General features: G+C 38.8%; 1 protein-coding gene across 7 annotated transcripts in view; it reads right to left on the minus strand.

Annotated features, from left to right (window-relative positions):
• Window positions 1-10: 10 nt before the first annotated feature.
• Window positions 11-21,991, minus strand: part of N4bp2 (NEDD4 binding protein 2) — a 77,745-nt gene continuing 55,764 nt past the window's right edge. For all 7 annotated transcript variants that reach the window (XM_070012756.1, XM_070012760.1, XM_070012754.1 and 4 more), the window contains 5 exons: window positions 20,192-20,330; window positions 17,147-17,335; window positions 15,674-15,842; window positions 9,837-9,960; window positions 11-8,713 (listed from right to left, as the gene is read on the minus strand). In XM_070012756.1, the coding sequence (XP_069868857.1) occupies window positions 8,668-8,713; window positions 9,837-9,960; window positions 15,674-15,842; window positions 17,147-17,335; window positions 20,192-20,330 (667 nt within the window). In that variant the 3' untranslated portion in view covers window positions 11-8,667. The remainder of the gene's footprint in view (window positions 8,714-9,836; window positions 9,961-15,673; window positions 15,843-17,146; window positions 17,336-20,191; window positions 20,331-21,991) is intronic.

Below are 21,991 nucleotides of genomic sequence, written 5' to 3' on the forward strand. Positions count from 1 at the left end.
AATTGCTCTTTAATATATTCATCCAGTTCATGTTCACATTGTCAGTTGCCTTTTATTGTCATATAGCTTTGTGTGTTCTGCTGAAGCGGTATCCAAACACAGTCCACACATGCAAGTGCTTGAGGTTTCTGGAGTCTTAATGTATATACAGTTCTCTCTTCCTCTGTGTAGTAGTATTTTCTTTGCAAATTGGTTTTGGAGAAATCTTGTTCTTCCTTGCCCAGTCAGCATTCCAATGATGGTACGACCGTCTGTACTTCAGTCTTCTGCCTTTCCTATACATTGGCTGCCGGATCTAAGGCATGATCAGACATACTCCTCCAAGGTGAAAGTAGGTCATCTCCGAGACTTTCACTCACCTCTACCAAGAAGCTACTAGTGGCCTAACTGAGCTTCATAACTTTAAAAGTTTTTGATTTTGTTCTCTGTGCTGGGTGCTGTGAGGGTTGTAACAATGTGAACACCAGAAACAGTTTAAACTTCTGCTCCACACCAGGGCAGCAATCCTGGCAGCGTCCTTGGAGTAGGAGGAGGTAAGAATTTGACTCACCCTACTCCCCATAAGATGCAGCCCTTTAGGATGCTTACTGTCTGGGGTAACCCTTTTATTCATCTCCAAGTCTTCTGTCCCTATGAGTGAGTCAGGGATCACAGGTGCATTTCTTTTTAAAATTTTTTTTGTTATTATAAAGGGGATATACAGAGAGGTTACAGTTACACAGGTACATTTCTAAGCACTAGTCAACTCTTGTTGACTGCCTCTAACTTACAAACCTGATAATGTTTTAATGGAGTTCATATTTTCATCCAGAATTTTTAGTCTTCCAGCTCCCCAGGGTGGGTGGCTCTGAGTATGTAATTACAAAACACATGAAATACACATATATAAGGCAGGCTAATGTAGCAATAGCAGAAACACGTTTTGATTTATAAATTTCCTCCTCAAAGCACTCCTTGAGTCAGACCACATCTTTCCTAAGTAAGTTTCTTTCCCTAAGGAAGGCTAGAACAAGACTGCAATCCTCCCTAAAGCTCTTCCCATGCTATAGGCATGACTTGTCCCTAGATGTTTTAGATGCTACTAATGCTGCTTTTCTTTGTAAGGCATCCTAAATTTCTCAATATTTCACAAGTGAACCTCATTTCTAATTTTGTATACTAATTGGTTTAAGAAAACACAACCTTTTTTCTTTCATGCATGTGTTTCTAACGCATTTATAAGATTATCTCTTTGTTGCTTTGTATGTCCCTCCCCCACAGTATAACCCCTGCTTTCACTATATTTGATGTCAGTATAACTTGTGGAGGAGATGGGGAAAAACCAGTTGTTTAAGGATACAGGTGGACCTGTTGCAACAATGAGAAGTACAAGTTGTCATGTCCAAAACGAGCTTTACAACGTCGGTGCGGGGGGGTGAGGGGGTGGGGGTGGGGGAAGGAATAGGATTGGGATGGGGGGAGGGGGGAGGCTGGGAAGGGATGTGAAGGGTAAACAAAGGAGGAGGCTGCAATGCTTGGTAAGAAATGTATGCATTATCCTGCCCATGTAATTGTAACTCCTCTGTACAGTATGTTCACAAATAAAATAAAATTAAATTAAAAAAAAAAACACAACCTATACACCTGAAGTCAAGGTTTAAAATCAAATAAAGGCTATTTAATACATATTCTCATCACTTTATCACTTTATTTACCTGATGCTTCCAATGCACGGGGAAGGAAGCATGTTCTGCACTATTTTGAGATACTTCATAAGTGATCACTGCATCACCCCATTCCTTCACCTAGCCTATACCCTGCAGCTGCTTCTGCGTGACCACGAAGAACCACACTGGGGGAGGGGGGCAGCACAAAATCCTCTGTCATTCCTCTACACCAAAATATAGTCACGCTTTACAGTAAAGAAAACTGGTTTTTATTCTGAAACTTAAATGCAAGTATTTCTTAGTTATGAAAACCGAATAATCTGTGAACAAATTCAAGAAGTTGAGACCACTATGAGGAGTGCCCAGAACCTATAAAAGACATGAAGTATGTGTATGAAGTTCACAGGGAAAGACATTTTGTCGGACATTGGGAACTCATGTCTGTAATCCTTGCTACTGAGGAAGCTGAGATCTCAGAATCACAGTTCAAAGCCAACACAAGCAGAAAAGTCTGTGAGACTCCTTTCTCCAGCTACCCACCAAAAAAGCCAGAAGTGGGAGTTGTGGCTCAAGTGGGAGCATTCACCTCGAGCACAAAAGATCAGGGACAGTGCCCAGGCCCTGAGTTTAAGCCCCAGTGCCAGCACACGCACACGCACACACGCATATGCATACACACATGCATGCACACACACAAACACACAAACATTTCTAGTATTTCAAACAGGAGAGCAACATCCAGCCTCACCACCTCTACAACAATTAATCACTGCCCACCTTAGTGTTTCCATGGTTAAGGTTTTAGTTGCCTTAAATCATTGGCACCGGGGCTGGAAAGGTGGCTCAGTGGTAGAGCGCTTGCCTTGCATGCCTGAGGCCCTGGGTTTGATCCTCAGCACCACATAAGCAAAAAGAAAAAAGCCGGAAGTGGTGCTGTGGCTCAAGTGGTGGAGTGCTAGCCTTGAGCTGAAGAGCTGAGGGACAGTGCCCAGGCCCAGAGTTCAGGCTCCACGACCGGACCCCAAAAAAAAAAAAATCATCAGCACCAAGTGCTAGCTTTTTCACAGGAATGTGAATAAAAGCAAAAACCTAAGTGAGTATGCAAATACACTAAGAAGAAATAACTTACAAGCCTAATCTAATTGCCACAACTAAATTATCGGATCAACATCGACAATTAATTGTGAGCACAGACAATTAGCAGTGAAGCCATCAACTGAAAGTACATTTCCTCAGCCATGTTGGGTACTCAGATTATGTAAATATTCAGTTGAAACCCATACAACTGTGTTTTCCTTTCTACAAGTGACGCTATATGGATGTCACAAACAGCTATGGAAGGAATTCGCCAAGATTTTCACATTATTTTAATAGCACAATAAAAGATGACATGACAGGAATAATACCCATTCTCTTCCTTCCAAAAGAACACCCAAGGGGCTGGGAAGGTGGCTCAGTGGTAGAGCGCTTGCCTTGCATGCTCGAGGCCCTGGGTTCGATTCCTCAGCCCCACATAAGCAAAAAGAAAAAAGCCGGAAGTGGCGCTGTGGCTCAAGTGGTAGAGTGCTAGCCTTGAGCTGAAGAGCTGAAGGACAGCGCCCAGGCCCAGAGTTCAGGCCCCACGACCGGACACAAAAAAAAAAAAAAAAAAAAAAAAAAGAACACCCAAAACTTAGCTGAGCAGAACACAGTCTGAAACCATCTCAGCCTCCCTTGCAGCTAGGTATAATCATATGACTAAATTCTGGCTAACAGGCGGTAAACAGAAGTGTCTTATGACAGCTGAAGACTGCTGACACTAAGCTCTTTGCTCCTCCTTTCTTTGACCTTCCTCCCATAGAATATAGATGTGATAAATTTTAGCCACCTACCCGGGCCTACAAAAATGAGGACCACACCTTGGGTACAGCCGAGTATTAAGCTAAAACAGACCCAGATCTCCAAAAACTTTATAGAAAAGAGCATACCAGTCCTTGACTCTTAATTTCTGAGATTTAATTAATGTTAAAAGAGAAATAAACCTTTCTCTTCTGTCATTGGTATTTGGGTTTTATCTTTGGATAAAGGAAGCAGTCAGTTTCATAAATGGCAGATTTTTCACAGACATATTATTATGCAGCCACATCTCTCAGGAAGGGCTAACATTCCTTAAGTATTCTCCCTCTCACAAAAGAAGTGGTTTCAGCGGGTGCCGGTGGCTAATGCCTGTAATCCTAGCTATTAAGGAGGTTGAGATCTAAGGATCACAGTTCAAAGCCAGCCTGGGAAGGAATGTCTGTGAAACTCTTATCTCCAATTAAACACCTGCAAACCAGAAGTGGCACTGTGGCTCAAGTGGTAGAGTGCTTGCCTTGAGCTGAAGAGCTCAGGGACAGCACCCAGGCCCAGAGTTCAAGCCCCATGACTGACAAAAACAAAAATAAAAACAAAAGAGGCAGTTTCTCTGTAGTAGGAGTCAGAGAACCTAGGTTGGAACTATAGCTCTGCCACTTACTCAAAAACCAATTAACCCAAGGTTTTTTTAATCTATTTTAAATAGGGACAGCACCATCTGTGAAATAGGATTCTCTGAGATTTAAATTTTAACACATGTGAAAGTGTTTCAGAGTATAAATTGTTACACAAATAATAGTGAGACTACTTATAAGTTACTTATGGATAAAAATTGTCTCATAATGAATCCTGGGTAATAGGTATTCAATAAATATTTGTTGAATAAATATTTCAGTCTTGGTAATTGAGTGAATAAAGCTTTTTGAGCTGAATTACATTGAAGGTCCTTAATGTCACTTAACACACTGCTTGTGTCCCTAATAAACACAACTCTTTATTTTGATGTTAGCCAAAAGATAAGAGGGATGTGAAGAGAGGAACCTTACCTAATCCACTGCTCTGGTTCTAAATAGGACCACTATCTGCTACAGCAAGTCAACTAGCCAGGTGTGGAAGTGCAACTTCTAACCTAGCACTCAGGGGGCTGAGGCCGTAGGATATCTACTTCAAGTCTTGCCTAGATACATAGTAAAATCCTGTCTCATAAAATCAGAGTAAAAGAAAAAAATACAAATAGAGTAGAATAAAAGTCGTGGTACAGACATAAAACTTTTATGGCCTCTTCCCCCTGAAATTACAAGGTCATAAGCAAAAAATATTATTTAATATTTAAGCCATGAAACTTACATCAAACGAAGGACTTCCTCACACTGGGCTGTGGCTAAAGTAGTTTATTAAATTAAGTATGTAATTTGCAAATGGTCTCATAAGAAAAGTGGAAAGCAAACTTATAAACTGTTTCAATAAAAAAGTACAGAGTTAACAGCAAAATTACAATTTCTTTATAGTACAAATAAAACATTTTGTTTCTGATACACTGTGAAAATGTTACAATATATTCTCCAACTAACAGCTGCAATGTTGTACTTGAATGAAAAGTCTCATGGTTAATTCTATAGTTTATTAACAACAGGTTCATCATTTGGACCATAAAAGTCAATTACTGAACTTTAAGGAACATAATAAACTTTGTTGAGGGACAACATTAAGTTCTAAATGGCTCTTCAAGACGTAGGTTTGTTCTAGCCTTGACTATTCAATTCTGTAAAGAGGCATTAAGTAATACTGTAAACTTCAATTACATTTTAAAAAGAAGCACCATTAACAAATATTCTACAGAAACTTACTTTACTTTTAAATGACACTGATTTGGGCCACACAAACATTTAAATCTGTTTTCTTTACATGTAAATAAAAATAAGCAATATTTAACCACTAGACGGAAACATTATCAAACTTCACCTCATTGCGCAATGGAAAAGCACTTAGAAAAAGCACTTGGAAAAAAACAGCACACATGATTATTTTTGTTTGTATACATTTTCTTAATTGAGAGCAGTTAAAACATTGTCAGAGCAATTTCCTGAGTTTCAAAAGTTTCCAATTTCCACCTCAGAAATAACTAATTTTGTCATTACATGTGTTTTCCTTCTAAGCATACAAAACACTTGAATTTTTTTAAAAAGAAAATGACTAAACAAAAGAATTGTGAGCTTTTCTGATAAAATGTTGTAACACACTAAACAGGTTAGATGTTAGAGTGACAATTTCTATTATGTGTACTATGTTCAAAGGCCATAGAATTGCAAACAGTATGGAAATACTAATAAACAGAAGAAACCTCAACAGGACAATAACACAGAGATCAGTGAACAAATGATACATGTCAGAGGGCTGGCTTCCATTTTGCTCAGGCACAGGAGGTGGGCTGATTGGAAACACACTGAGAGTGCATGGCCCACCGCACAGCCTGCTGCTTCCCACACTCATTCTCTCTTTCCCTTTGGCAACTCTGGTAACAGACTGCTAAAATACTCTCAACTACAAAGACCGCTGCATTTTTAATATATTTTAAAACACTAATCAAGTTTACAAAGACTACTTCTGAATAAGCAGGCCAATGCATGAAAACTCTGACAGTCTCTATATTATCTTTTACCTTTGACATACAAGGTTTAGAAATCAACAAAACAAAGTTTTGATAATCCCTACGTTATCTTAACCTCTGGCATAAAGGATTTAGAAACAGACAAGTGGAGGAAAGGATTATGAATTTTCCTTTCTCAATATGTTGCTTAAACACACTAGATAGGACAGGAGATAGTTTAAAGAACATCATAATATATATATATATATATGTTTAAATTTCACTTGTATATTTTTTAGTAATAATTAAGAAATATTAAGTCAAGTGTGATGGCCTGTAATTCAGTACTCAGGAGGATGAGGTACAAGGATTGTAATTCAAGGTCAGCCTGGCCTATAATAAAGTGAGAACCTATCATTAAAAAACAAAAACAAAAACAAAAGCTTTTTGTTGAAACAGTATAAAAATTGATCTTCTTGGACTGGGAAGGTGGCTCAGTGGTAGAGTGCTTGCCTTGCATGCATGAGGCCCTGGGTTCCATTCCTCAGCACCACATAAGCAGAAAAAGCCAGGAGTGGTGCTGTGGCTCAAGTGGTAGAGCGCTAGCCTTGAGCTGGAGAGCTGAGGGACAGTGCCCAGGCTCAGAGTTCAGCGACCAAAAAAAAAAAAAAATTGACCTTCTTACATTTGATTTGATCACAGAACACCATACTACTTCTTTTGACTGTTTCCATGTTAATCATAATTAAAGTAATGAAATAAGTCAGGCACCAGTGGCTCATGCCTGTAATCCTAGCTACTCAGGAGGCTGAGACTTGAGGACTGAGGTTAGAAGTCAGTCTACACAACAAAGTCCATGAGTCTCTTATCACTAAACACCAAAAAGGCTGGAAGTGGATCTGTAGTTCAAGTGGTAGGATCCTAGCCTTTTGCAAAAAACTTAGGGACAGTGCTCAGACCCTGAGCTCAAGTCCCAGGACTGACACAAAAAAAAAAAAAAAAAAAGAAAAAAGAAATAAAAATAGCTGAAGGTGATTTTTTAAAAACCAGATGAGAAAATATAGAACAGAAAATGAGGGCTGGGAATGAGCATGCATCTTCATACTCTGCAATACTGAATTATGGGGCTTAGTGTTGTTTCTCAACTCTTAATTCATATTAATCTATACATAGGAATATTTTTATATCATTGACAACTTTATAACTTTGTTGTAAGTTATTGAAAAAAGGCTTTATTTTTAATGTATACAACACTTCTAAGCATCACAAAGTGTTTATACTGGTTATTTTAAAAACATATTACAAACATAATGTGAACAATAATTCAGTAACAGTCACTAATCATTTCTAAATAATAAACATGTTATTTTGTGGAAATAAAATTCACTAATAAGGCTTTATTTTAAAAGCATGCATCCATATAATATAAAAACCTGTTTTGAGTTTATTATCATTAAAATGTTGACTCTTGGGAAACAAGCCAGTATTTCAAGATTCTTTCGATAATATTCCGTCCTATCATTCCTGATCCAAATAAAAAATCCCCACAATTACTTGTTAAAATGTATGGTGAAAATACTCTATATATTCGAAGCAAAATTTGACCATTCTGAGAAAATTATACCTAATTCCATTAAATTCTTGTAAAGGTAATTATCATTCACATGCTAACCAAACAACAGAAGTTAATGAACCTTTTCTTTAAGAAAGTTGGCTCTTTTTCAATGACAAGGATTCGTTTTATAATTATACCAAAAATGTTTTCTGGTATTTGTTTTAATAGGATTTTAACTTAATGCAGCTTAGAAATTATGTGTGTAAATGTAAAATCTAGCACTGTCTGATATGCCACTTATAAGACAATTTTTTAGAAGAAGCTCTACTCAGGAACCAACATGTGGTAGAGAACGAGGCATTTCTCCTTTTCTGAAAACAATTCTACCTATGGAAGAAATAAGACTGCAAGATAATCTCAGACCCAACTTTCCTCACAAGAAAATATACACAGAGACCAGAACAGAGCTAAGTGACCACGATCACACACAAAGCAGTAGGAAGTGCATTAGAATGTCTTCCTTGCTCCAAAATATGGCAAAGTAAATAATATTATACATTTGGCCTTGAAAGTTTAAAAAGTATTCAAGTGTTTTTGTTAAATCTCTTTCTTTCCTTACTACCACTGCTTCTTTTAAAGCAAGCCTTGGAAGGTGTGAACTAGGCATGCTACCCTAAAATATCTCAATCATGTTATCTCTCACAGAAACCTTTACCATTATTAAATGTGGAACCATTAATACAAATTTAGTATTTTCTCTATGAATAAGAACTAGTGTACTTCATACTTTAAAACTGTAGCTGATACTTTTCTTAGGCATTTTGTAATTAACAAAAATTCTCTTTATTTAATGTCTTAGCAAGTAACATTTGGCAACTGATTCAGTAAAAAATTAATTTCTCTTGAATTTTGAAAACCATGTCTGTTTTATAACTGGACATAATCCTTAGTAAGACACAAGTTTAGAGCAGAATTGACTGCATTACTGCAAATAAAACTACTTTTTACCTACAAACCTTCATACTTATAAGTCAAGAACTTTTTTTTTACTTTAGCATGACTTTCAAGCACCCTGGTTTTATTTCAGAGAACCTGCAGAAATGAAAGAAGAGTTATTTTAAAGATAAAGTTTCCAAACTATATAAGAAATAGATCATATAATCTATTCAAATTGTCTGCATTTAAAATAACATTTACTATCAACATTCCTTTCTTAATATCCAAGACCAATATCTGTTTATGTTCCTTTTAATCTCAGTGTTACTCCTAAATCATTAATCAACACAAGTTATAATTTAAAAAAAATCTCTCAACCCTAAATTTGACTTGAAAAGAGCATACTGTGCAGATAAGATGCTGACAGCATTACAGTGTTTCTTATGCATCAAGAAAACACAAAGAAGATACCTCTGATACAGTGATAAATCAAATTCATGTGGCCACGCAAAGCTTGCAAATCCCTCAGTTTGAAAATTTAAGGAACATTAGTCACTAAAACAGATCACTAATCTCATCATAATAAAGTTTTCATGCATTCCTTTTGCAAAACTAATGCTGAAATGGATCTTGCTTTTATGTTCAGAATTAATGCTAACTGTTTTCTATAATATAAGCAAGAAACATTTCCTTACATGGCATAAACTCAACAAGTTACACTAATTGAAACTTGAAGGGCTTAAGCACCCATATCTTCAGGGAATCTATCCAATGAACCTTTCACCCCAGAATTGTCTTGTCACTTTCTATTATTAAATAATGATCACAATGGAAAGGGACATTGTATGTCTGTCAGCAAAAATCGCTAATGGCATTTAACTTCTAAAGACACATAAGACTCTAACTGGAGAACTCAAGGTTAAATAATAATCTAGAATATATCTGCATTTAAGCAGAAGTCCTAATTCCATCAAAACCCCACAAATACATTTTTTTCTTTCAAAACTAGCAAATCTTAAACTATAGTATATATAATATACTTGCATAGTTACATTTAATTTTCTTAGAATTTTAAAGTTATGACAGTTTTATTAGGTGATGATATACATTGTCCTTCATTTCTCTAGCAGAACAAGTTATATTTTAAGCATTAATCTGTGACTGAAATCAGATGGTTCAATTTAGCTAACTATCTTAACAAATCATTTTAAACATACTGTTTGCAGTTACTTAGTTGTAACAAATGGCAACTGTCATTAGACACCAGAAACATACTTACCTAAAGCTATGGCTTGTGAGGTATTTAATGACGGCTGGTTTGATTCGAGCAACTCCTCCCTGGCTGTGGTTTCCTCTCCCCGTGATCACAGAAAGGTAGGGCTTACCACCGTTCTGCTTAAATTCTGTCACAACAGGAATTGGAACAACTAAAGTCATGTCTTACATTCTCAACAGAAAACATACCTTAAATGCTTTGTACTTATAAACGGAATTGTTGACTTTAAAACTCTTTGCACAACTACATAAAGATAATAATAATTCTAAAAACACCTTAATTACTCACATACACATTAAATAGTTTTCATGGTAATTTAGAGATCAATTACCTATTTTTTATTATTACTGACTACACAGTGGCTACATAGTGGGCCAGATATGGTGTGTATTCCTGTAATCCCAGCTATGCAGGAGGTAGAGGTAGGAGGATCTCAGTGGAGACTGGCCCAGGGCAAAAAGCACAAGATCATCTCCTGGAAAATGAACTAAAAGTAAAAAGTACTGAAGTGTGACGTCAGTGCCAGTGTCTGCCTAGCATGCACAAGGACCTGAGTTCAAAACCTAGTGCTACCAAAAAAAAAGCCTTGTAGCAATCTATCCCTCTAGTTAGATAGAAGCAGGCTATGTGGTGGCTCACACCTGTAATCCCAGGACTAGGGGAGGTCTAAGGTACAAGTATTGGAAATTTGAGACAGCCATTTAATAGTAAGACCCCTTCTGAACGAACCAACAAACCAATTGAAGGGGGCCTTCTCTTGTGAGAAGGAAGATTCCATGCACCGTAAACATTTTCTACAAAATGACAATACATTAACAATCCTATTCATACCTAACAATTACTATACACACTGTCACTGCTTCAAATGACTTGTATTTGTTAACTATAAATCTTCATAATACCCCTGTTAATTAAATATTCAAAAGCTAGCTAGCTAACTTTAGTTTGAACCACAGCTCTGCCACTCTCAATGGCTGTGAAACTATGGACAAATTTCTTAGCCAAAGTCTCTTGAAAGACTGTAGCTCCTGCTTTGGATATGACCTTGGGAAAGCAAGTACATACATCTGAAAGTTAAGAAGAGCAGTAATAGGGCTGGGAATGTGGCTCAGTGGTAGAGTGCTTGCCTAGCATACATGGAGCCCTGGGTTTAATTCTTCAGTACCACAGAAACAGAAAAAACTGGAAGTGGTGCTAGGGCTCAAGTGGTAGAGTGCTAGCCTTATGCAAAAGAAGCTCGGGGACAGTGCCCAGGCCCTGAGCTCAAGCAAAAGAAAGAGAGAAAGAAGGAGGGAGGGAGGGAAGGAGGGAGAGGAAGAAGAAGGAAGAGGAGGAGGAGAAAAAAAAACCCAGATAATAAAAAAATAGCAGTTGCTCTAATTCAAGTTTTTGTTACTGTTGTTTGATATTAGATTTGAACTCAGAGCCTCATACTTGCTCAATTGGAGTTCCAGTTATTAAGCTGTGCCTCTAGCTTTGCTTCATTTGCTACTAATCTTGGAGTTGGAGTCTAGAGAACTTTCCTGACTAGGCTGGCTTTGAACCATGAACCTCTGGAACCCAGGTTCCTGAATAGCTAAAATGACAGGTGTGAGCTTAAGAAAACAACAATAAAAAAACACCAAATTCAAGGCCAGCCTGGGCTATGTAACAAGACCCTGTCTCAAACCAAACATACAAACCCTTAAATCTATGACTCAAGTCTACTGCCATTCACTGCCATCAGTCCTTCACTGTGTCCTCTTCCCACCCCCAGACTAGCACACCATTTACTTCACCTCACCTACTAGCTGTTCTGAGAATACTCATCAGTGCTTCGTTGAATAGATTTGTGTGTATGCTCGTTATTACAGGCTGTTTATCATCACTGAAAGAACTACTTAAGCACATTCCAGACTCCTTACTATTTCAACTACAAATGTTTTAGTATCTATCTCAAAAAGAGCTCTTTAAAAACCACAGTATCATACCACTTTACAAAATTAACACTAGATCCTTAATATTATTAGTTTCTAAAAATGTCCCCGATTATCTAACAAAAAGAAAAGGTTTACATGGTACTTTGTTTGAATCAAGGTTAAAAAAATCATTGCATTGAACTGATGGATTTCTCAGATAAATTTAAAAGTTTTTAATTTAAAAGTTCAATTTAAGGGGCTGGGAAGGTGGCTAAGTGGTAGAGTGCTTACCTTGCATGCCTGAGGCCCTGGGTTCAATTCCTCAGCACCACATAAGCAAAAAGAAAAGAGCTGGAAGTGGCGCTGTGGCTCAAGTGGTAGAGTGCTAGCCTTGAGCTGAAGAGCTAAGGGACAGCGCCCAGACCCAGAGTTCAAGCCCCATGACCGGACCAAAAAAAAAAAAAAAAGTTGAATTTAAAAAGCTTTCCCTCGGGGCTGGGAAGGTGGCTCAGTGGTAGAGCGCTTGCCTTGCATGCCTGAGGCCCTCCCTGGGTTCGATTCCTCAGCACCACATAAGCAAAAAGAAAAAAGCCGGAAGTGGCACTGTGGCTCAAGTGGTAGAGCACTAGCCTTGAGCTGAAGAGCTGAGGGACAGCGCCCAGGCCCAGAGTTCAGGCGCCACGACCTGACCACCCCCCCCAAAAAAAGCTTTCCCTCTGGAAAAGAAAATCTGAATTTTTCTTTATAATTTATTAGAAAGAGCAAGATGATTTATCTTAGAATTTCAGTCTGGCTTTTGTCAGTTATTTCTCTCTGGTGTTGCTTAACATGTTCTTCTGTCCCCTGTGAACAGTCAGGCCTAAAGGCTTGGTCTTCTGCTACACTTGGGAGCAAAAGTACTTCAAAGGTAGTAGTGTATTTCCATTAAAAGGAACATAAAGGCCAGTTGTATCTAGTCTAGTCTTCTACTCATTCCCAGTTTTGATGATTGCTTTATATTATGACTAAAATCTTCAGTGCAGAGCCACAGCCTTTCCCCTAAAAACATTCGTATTCAACAATACTACCACCTGGTGGTGACTGGTAATAATTACAGGCTACCATGGCTACCATGGGGGGCAGCACATACAAGATGGGCCTTGGCTTCCAGAAAACATTTGCACCTTGGATCTGAGTGTTATCTTAGGCGGTTATTTAATTCCCTAAAGGTTTTTTGTTTTTTTGTTTTTTGTCAGTTGTGAGGCTTGAACTCTGGGCTTAGGTGCTGTCCCTTGCTCTCTTCAGCTCAAGGCTAGCGCTCTACCACTTGAGCCATAGTGCCGCTTCCAGTTTTCTAGTTGTTTATTGGAGATAAGAGTCTCACGGACTTTCCTGCCCAGGCTGGCTTTGAACCATGATCCTCAGATCTCAGCTTCCTGAATAGCTAGGATTATACGTGTGAGCCACCGGTGCTCGGTTTCTCTAAAGGTTTTGTTGAGATAAAAATCCCACAGAATAATGCTCAACATTTTTTAAATGTACAATTCAGTGGGTTTTAGCACAGTTACAATGTTATTCAACCAATAATACTAAATCCATAATGTACCCTCATGTCAAAAAGAAATTCTAAGCTTGGTGCTGGTGGCTCACACATGTAATCCTAGCTATTCAGAAGGCTGAGATCTAAGTATCAAGCCAGCTCAGGAAGAAATGACTCTGAGACTATTGTCTCCAATTAATCAGCAAAAATGCTAACAATGAAGGTACAGCTCAAGTTAAAGAGTGCCAGTCTTGAAATAAAAAGCCACATAAGAGCACGAAGTCCTGAGTTCAAGCCCCACTACCAGTATAAAGAAAAAGAAAGAAGGGCTGGGAAGGTAGCTCAGTGGTAGAGCGCTTGCCTTGCATGCATGAGGCCCTGGGTTCGATTCCTCAGTACCACATAAGCAAAAAAGAAAAAAGCCGGAAGTGGCGCTGTGGCTCAAGTGGTATAGTGCTAGCCTTGAGCTGAAGAGCTGAGGGACAGCGCCCAGGCCCAGAGTTCAGGCCCCACGACCGGACCCAAAAGAAAAGAAAGAAAGAAGAAGAAAATAGAATTATATTGTTTTCAAGAAAACATATGGAACTGGAGATCATTATTGTTAAGTAACATAAGCCAAGCTCAAAAAGTCAAATATTATGTTTTTACTCATATGTGGACTCTAGACCTAAAAGATGATAATTTAATTTCAATAATGTGATATGAGTTTAAAAGGAGGAGGAGGAAAAGAGAGGCACTAGCTAAGTGAAGAGGATCAAAGCAGTTACATTCTAGTTATAAAGATAGCATAATGAAACCCACCAACTACTATCTGAAAAAGTAGGGGAGGAAAAAGGGGAACTAAGAATATAACAGGGAGGATGAATCTGTTTCAAGTATACTATGAGCATCTATAGAATTACTACAACAAATCTCCATGTATGACTCATGTATGCTAAGAAAAAAAGAAAGGAAAAGAAGGGGAAAAGGATTGGGGAGAAATACAAGGAAGAGCTACAACAAGAAACATATATAATAAAATGTTATCACTTATTACTTGAAGTTACTGGCACATAAATGTTCATTATTCTGGAGCCTGTTCAACATGGTAAAATGTCTCATAATAGATGACTTTCAGCCTGATATACCAATCCTATGTAATCATAAGTGATATGTACTAAATTGATAAACCTGTAAAGTATAATATAAAACTGTCAAAGACCTACAGAAATCAACCAAATCAATGAAGTTATCAGTGACAGCTCAGCCACAAGGTAAACAGCAGGGCACTGGCATCTCTCAATAAAATACAAAAGGAAGACAACGCCAAGTCAAATATTTAGTAACACTGAAAGGTGATGGCTTCTAGTGTTAAAGAGTTTGAAGTAACGAAAAAGGATTGAACTTCCCTAAGCAGTGCTATCATCTAATGATGAAAAAGAAATAAGATGCCAACCCATGTATGTGGACTACATGATACTGAATGGAGCCATTAAAAGATCATCTGAAGCCCTGAGAAGAGGCAGAACGAACACACACACACACACACACACACACACACACACACACACACACACACACACACACACACACACACACACACACACACACACACACACACACACACACACACACACACACACACACACACACACACACAAAATATATGACAGATGGGGACCCTTCCTACTGGCTCACAAAGACAAGATAGAAGTAAAAAGAAAGAAGGTGTGCGGCCACACTGAGGAGTCTTAGAAATCCAGCTTTTTGTGTCAATTTTCAAAAATCCTATCACCTTACTTATGTGTTTTATTAAACATCTATTGAGCAAAGATACATTGGGCTGAGCATGGTGTTATAGGTCCTTAATCCCAGTGGTTGGGAGGCTGAGGTGGGAGGACTGGGAGTTTACGGTTAACCTTGGCTGTGTCATATAACTACCTCAAAAAAAGAAAAAAAAAAGCAGAGATAAAAGTACAATTTATGCCAGAGCGCCAGTGGCTCACACCTGTAATCCTAGCTACACAGGAAGCTGAGATCTGAGGATCAAGGTTCAAAGCCAGCCCGGGCAGGGAAGTCCATGAGACTCTTATCTCCAATAAACCACTAGAAAACCAGAAGTGGCGCTGTGGCTCAAGCGGTAGAGCACTCGCCTTGAGCTGAAGAGCTGAGGGACAGCGCCCAGGCTCAGAGTTCAAGCCCCATAACCGACCAAAAAAAAAAAAAAAGTAGAATTTATAACTCACAGAAGATTCTCAGATTACACAGTTCCTTCTCCTTAATACAGCAAAGGAAGATACATAATGTGAAGAAGAAAATGTTAGTGGTTGTTTGAAGAACAACTAATATAAATGTCTACAGATGGCACAGATAGCCTCATACCCTCCTGATTTTGCAAGTATACCAACACTATGGATAGAAGCATGTCACCAGCACAATCCTACCTTCAGTTTTCCGCTGTAAAACTGTTGTCAAGTGTTCTATAGCTTCATCCACATGCAGCCCATGTAGGTCTAACACATTTTGTGGCAGCAGAGAAGCATTGACTTTCTCAAAGATCTCCACAGCAGCAAGGTGATTAGCTTCCCTCATCTTCTGCTCATGAAGACTACCCTTTAACCATAAACAAAGCACCATGGACATCTTTCGTACTTGCTCTTAAGACAATCAATCAACTAATAGTACCCTAAACTCAAAAGGCAGAACATTACATCTAAAATCTGAATGCAATAAGGCAAAAGAATGCACCAACATTTAAATTAATTTTGGTGAATGTAGTCCCTAAAGTACTTAGCCACTGATCCACAGTATTTTCTGAACCAAAAATCATAAAAGGAAACAACACTGAACACTACCTGTTGTCACGAAAGAAGCCACTGGCTTACTGCTGGATGAACAAAGGTATATCTTTTGGTGCTCCCAGGTCTGGGCTTGGTGGACCCTTTCAGCATCTCCCAGTGACTTCCTCAGCCACTGAAGGGCTCTAAGGGTCACACTCGTAGGAGACATTTCTCTGATCAAGCTCAACAAAGTAAGCCATGTGGAACCACCAACATAAAATATAAATCAAAGAAGTGTCTTACCTTCTCATACAAAATGAGCCCAAGTAGAAATTTTGTTTCCCTGAAAAATATGAATTTATTTTCTTTGTCCAACTACAAAAGCAATCAAGTAATTGGGTGCCAGGAGCTTATGCCCACAGAAGGCTGAGAGATCTGAGGATCTTGGTTCAAAGCCAACCCAGGAAAGAAAGTCCGTAAGACTCTTATCTCCAATTAACCACCAAAATGCCAAAAGTGGAGCTATGGCTCAAGTAATAGAGCACTAGCCTTGAGCACAAAAGCCCAAGGACAGTACCTAGGCCTGAGTTCAAGCCCCAGGACCAGCACAAAAGAAAAAAAAAAAGTGGGATATTACTAAAAATTCAAGCCTGACAAAAAATAATGGGACACCTATAATTCCACCCTAAGACAAGTATTTTGCTTTTCTTCTTCCAGAAAAATTGTATAAGTGCTACTAAATGACAGAATGTAATTATTTATATCTAAATACCTTCTTTATTCTTTTATTGTTGTCACAAAGGTGATGTACAGAGGGGTTGCAGTTACGTAAGTCAGGCAATGAATACATTTCTGTTTGGTCAACGTCACCCCTACACTTGTTCTCTCCTTTTTTTCCCCTCCCATCCTCACCCACAATGTCCAGTGAGACAATGTAATTTGAAAGAAAATATAGACTGCAAGAAAAACCAGCAATTCATGCAAAGCCTAAATGTAAAACAAAAGCAAGAACTAAGCACTCAAAGGAGATGGAATTCCCACAACAGTCTAGTTACCGCACAGGGCAGATATCATAGCTTCCAGATGACTTGAAGATCACGGCCTACTGACAAGCTGGGCAAAGGGTTCTGCACTTACCTGCTGGGCATAGAAGGTGGCAACATTTTTCTTCCCCATGCGGTAAGCCTCCTTGGCCTTGCTGTAGCACTCCGTCCTCTTCTGCTGGTGCAGGAAAGCCTCGGCCCGGTAGTCATCATACTCCGGGTACTCAAAGTCCTGGAAAGATGGCTCACCTGGGGGGTCTTCAGTCTCCTTCGACTTCTTTGCCTGAAAAATGTTATATAGTAAGTAATACACACAGAGAGTTTGAAAAATGCTTCAGAAAAATGCTTATAAAAAATGAGCTCTCTACTGAGGAGGCTGAGATCTGAGAATCAGATCTCAAAATCAGCCTGGGCAGGAAAGTCTGAGACTCTTATCTCCAATTAACCACCAGAAAACCGGAAGTAGTGCTGTGGCTCAAGTGGTAGAATGTTCACCTTGAGCTGAAGAGCTCAGGAACAGCCCCCAGGCCCAGAGTTCAAGCCCCATGACCAACCAACCAACCAAAAAACAAAAAAAAAAAGCTTTCTTATTTTCTCATCTTCTCAAATAGAGCCTGCCAAGCTATAAACCAAGCAGTTATGAACTACATTCACTTCATTGTGTCATTAATGTTAATGTTCTTTAACTAACCTCATTTCAGAACATGTTAAAGCATTCACGAAAATTACCAAAATGTATTTAGGTCACAAAATCAAGCAAAAAAAGATAGAATATAAGATACTCAAGAGTAAAATTCTAATCCCAGCTACTTGGAGGTGGTAATCAGGAAAATCATGGTTTGAAACCAGTGTATTAATAAAACAGAATTTTAAATGTTAGTTCCTTGAAAATAAACAAGCCAGAGGTGGGTACCAGTGGCTCACACTTGTAATCCTAGCTACTCAGGATCTAAGCCAGCCCAGACAGTAAAGTTTATGAGACTCTTATCTCCAATAAACTACTCAAAAAAGATGGAAGGAGCACTGTGGCTCAGCTCAAGTGAAGTGGTAAGCACGCTCAAAGAGGTTCAAGGACAGTACACAGCATAAAAAAGGAAGAAAGGAAGGAAGGAAGGAAGAAAGGGAGGGAAGGAGGGAGGGAGGGAATGTTATTGATACCATAATATATCTAGTAACTGGTTCCTTAGTGTCCTAGGATAGCAGGAAAAATTATTCTGCTTGCAAAACCTTAATGAGGGCTGGGAAGGTGGCTCAGTGGTAGAGCGCTTGCCTTGCATGTCTGAGGCCCTGGGTTCGATTCCTCAGCATCACATAAGCAAAAAAGAAAAAAGCTGGAAGTGGCACAGTGGCTCAAGTGGTAGAGCGCTAGCCTTGAGCTGAAGAGCTGAGGGACAGTGCCCAGGCCCAGAGTTCAGGCCCCACGACCAGACCCCCCCCCCAAAAAAAAAAAAAACCTTAATGATTTTTATCAGTCTTGTGACACATGCCCACATTTTGTAAACAAAACTAAGAATAATCTCCAAAATAACATTAAAGTTTATGCTTTGGCTAAGGTTTACATAATTTAGAGACACTTCTTTCCTGACTACATTTGCCAGTCATCTCCCACTTCAAGCAAGCACATCTTGTCCCCAGCACCTCCCATCACCAGGATGACTAACAGCTACAGGCATGCTATCAGGACAGAAAAGAAGTAATTTTTATTCCCTGTCTGGCTTATGAGTGCTCACATCATTGTGTATACTCCCTGCAACTTATAATATATTGTCTATTCAGTACCATGTTTCCAGCTAAGAGCATCAGTGTCTTCACTTGGCTGCTGCTCCATGAACAGCACTAGTCAAATTATCCAAATCCTCTATAGCAACTAAGTGATGGTGAAAAATACCAAGGAAAAGAGGCAGGATGGTAGTAGATGGCTATAATCACAGCACTAGGGAAGGTAAGGAACAAATGTATAAGAGTTCAAGGCCAGCCTGAGCTACAGAAAGACCTTGCCTAAAAAACAAAGAGAGAACAAAGGAAGAGAGGGAGGGAAGGCATATTTTATTCCTAAGCAGTCTTATAAAAAAGAATAGTCAGGAACCAGTGGTTTGTGCCTATAATCTGAGGTACTCAGGAGGCTGAGATCCGAGAATCATAGTTCAAAGCCAGCCCATCATGCAGAGAAATCTTTGAAACTATCTCTAATTAAACAGCAAAAACACAGAACTGAAGGCATGGCTTAAGGAGTAGAGTTACCAGACATAAGTGAAAAGGCAGGGAGAGAGTGAGAGGCCCAGAATTCAAGCATCAGTACTGGCACAAGAGTAGCCAATTAATTTAATTAAAAATAGAATTAAAAATTGTAAAAAGCCTAATGTTCATGCAATATTAATATATAAAATCAATTACATTTCTATGCACATTTACAGTAAACAATGTAGAAATAAAAATTAAGAAAACAATTTCGATATAAAATGCTGCAACCACTTTGGAAAATAATTTGACACTTTCTCAAAGGTTTAAATATGGGCTGGGAATGTGGCTTAGTGGTAGAGTGCTTACCTAGCACCCTGGGTTCAATTCCTCAGTACCACATAAACAGAGAAAGCCCAAAGTGGTGCTGTGGCTTAAGTGGTAGAGTGCTAACCTTGAGTACAGAGAGGCTCAGAGGCAGCATCCAAGCCCTGAGTTCAAGCCCTAGGATTGGCAAAAAACAAAAACAAAAAATCCAGCAGTGTAAAAGGTTAAACATTTCTGCCTATATACTTAGATTTCAAGACCACATTTTTATAAAACCATATATATATATATATATATATATATATATATATATATATTAAAACCATATTATAAAACCACATTGCTAAATGAATAAATCACATTACTAATCAATTCACCTTCATACTGAGTATATTACACTGTAGAGTCTTCACAGAAGTTGCAGAAATTCTAATATTTGTCATATATGCTGACATTAAAATCATAAATAGCTATAAAACCATTATTTGGCATGCAAAAGATAATCTAAACTGAACATGATAATGATCATTCAAGTTCCAATCCAATCTAAATGGTTCAAAATAATCATTAAATTATATTCCTTGAAAAAAACATTTTTATTTAGAACTTATTGAAGGAGGAAAACAACTCTTACCTTTTTCTCTTTCGACTTCTGTGCAGTATGAGGAGTGGCACTCTCATTTTGGTGACCAAACTCTTGAGCTACAACTGTTTTCACAGGGTCTCCTTCAAGAACACAGTTTAGAAACTGCACTGTGTGTTCTAATGAATAGCTGCAGAAAGTTTAAGTACAAATACAATGTCAATAAATGAAAATAAAAGACATACTGAGACACTAACAAAAGTAATTTTTCAAGCATTTTATAAGAATTTAAAAACCTAGCTTACTTTAAGTCTTCCACTTGAAATTAAATGCTCATGTGTATCTCAAACATTCGAGAATGTTCTGAGGATAAATAACAAATAATAGGCTTTCCAAAACTAATTTTTTAAAGTAAAAACAAAACTGGGTGGTGGGTGCATGCCCGTAATTCTAGCACTTGGGAGACTGAGGCAGTACCAGCCTGGACTACAAAGTGAGACTCATCTCAAAAGAAAGAAGGGAGGGAGGGAGGGAAGGAAGGAGGAGGGAGGGAGGGAGGACTGCAGAGAAAAGGGAATGGTAAAAGAGTGATCAATGGGTAGATATGAGAAAGAAGGCTATTCCATACAATAAGGTGATTATAATAACATGCTGTACTAGTTGAGGAATTTTTGGTCCTAGAAGATTGCACTCAATTACATGTACCGCTCACTGAGTCCACCTACCTTCCTTACCATAATGAAGCTAGAGTTACTGCTTGCTAAGAGAATCATCCACCTGCTGGCAAATAAAGAGGGACAATCAACCACCTCCTGAGAGTCCTGACTAACCAGTTGCTCTGGCCTGTAATTCTAGCTACTAGGGAGACAGATTGGGGGATCATGTTCAAGGTCAGACCAGGCATAGTTCTCAAGAAGGCAGGTGCTGATGGCTCATGCCTATAATCCTAGCTACTCAGAAGGCTGAGATGTGAGGATTGTGGTTCAAAGCCAGCCAGGACAGAAAAATCCATGAGACTCTTATCTCTAATAAACTACTTAGAAAAAGTTAGAAGTGGCACTGTGGCTCAAATGGTAGAACATTAGCTTCAAGCAAAAAGAGTCTCAGGGACAGCATCCAGACCCTGAGTTCAAGCCCCAGAATAAGCAAAAAAAAAAAAAAAAAAAAAAGAGGGAAGGGGGGAGTTCACAAGACTCCATCTTGACCAGTGGCTGGGCTCATGATTACTTATCTGTCATCTGAAGCTACAGAGAAAATACAATGGCTCAACACAGTAGTACACTCCTGCATCCCAGCAAGAAAGAAAAACATAAATAGGAGGATATCAGCCCATATAGGCCTAAACATAAAACAGATTCTTTCTCCAAAATAACCAATGCAAAAACAGGGACTGATGGAGTAGCTCAAATAGTAGAATATCTACTTTTTTTTTGGGGGGGGGGGCTGGTAATGGGGCCTGAACGCTGTCCCTCAGCTCTTCAGCTCAAGCCTAGCACTCTACCACTTGAGCCGCAGCACCACTTCCGGCTTTTTTTCTTTTTGCTTATGTGGTGCTGAGGAATGGAACTCAGGGCCTCAGGCATGTAAGGCAAGCGCTCTACCACTGAGCCACCTTCCCAGACCCATAGAATACCTGCTTTTATGTGAAGACCTGAGTTCAAACTACTACCAAAAAAACTGGGCTAGAAGCATGGTTCAAGTGGTAATGTACCTAGTAATCACATGGCCCTGAGTTCAAACCCCAGAAACTACAAAAATAAGAGAGTTGAGGGGGAAAGGAGGAAAATAATAAGGGAAAGAGGGAGTCAGGCGTAGAGAGAAAAGCCTGATGAAGTAACAAATCAATTCCTA

The sequence above is a fragment of the Dipodomys merriami genome, unplaced genomic scaffold, assembly GCF_024711535.1.
Source record: "Dipodomys merriami isolate MVZ:Mamm:240054 unplaced genomic scaffold, mDipMer1.0.p SCAF_9, whole genome shotgun sequence".
In the NCBI taxonomy this organism is placed as follows: Eukaryota; Metazoa; Chordata; class Mammalia; order Rodentia; family Heteromyidae; genus Dipodomys; species Dipodomys merriami.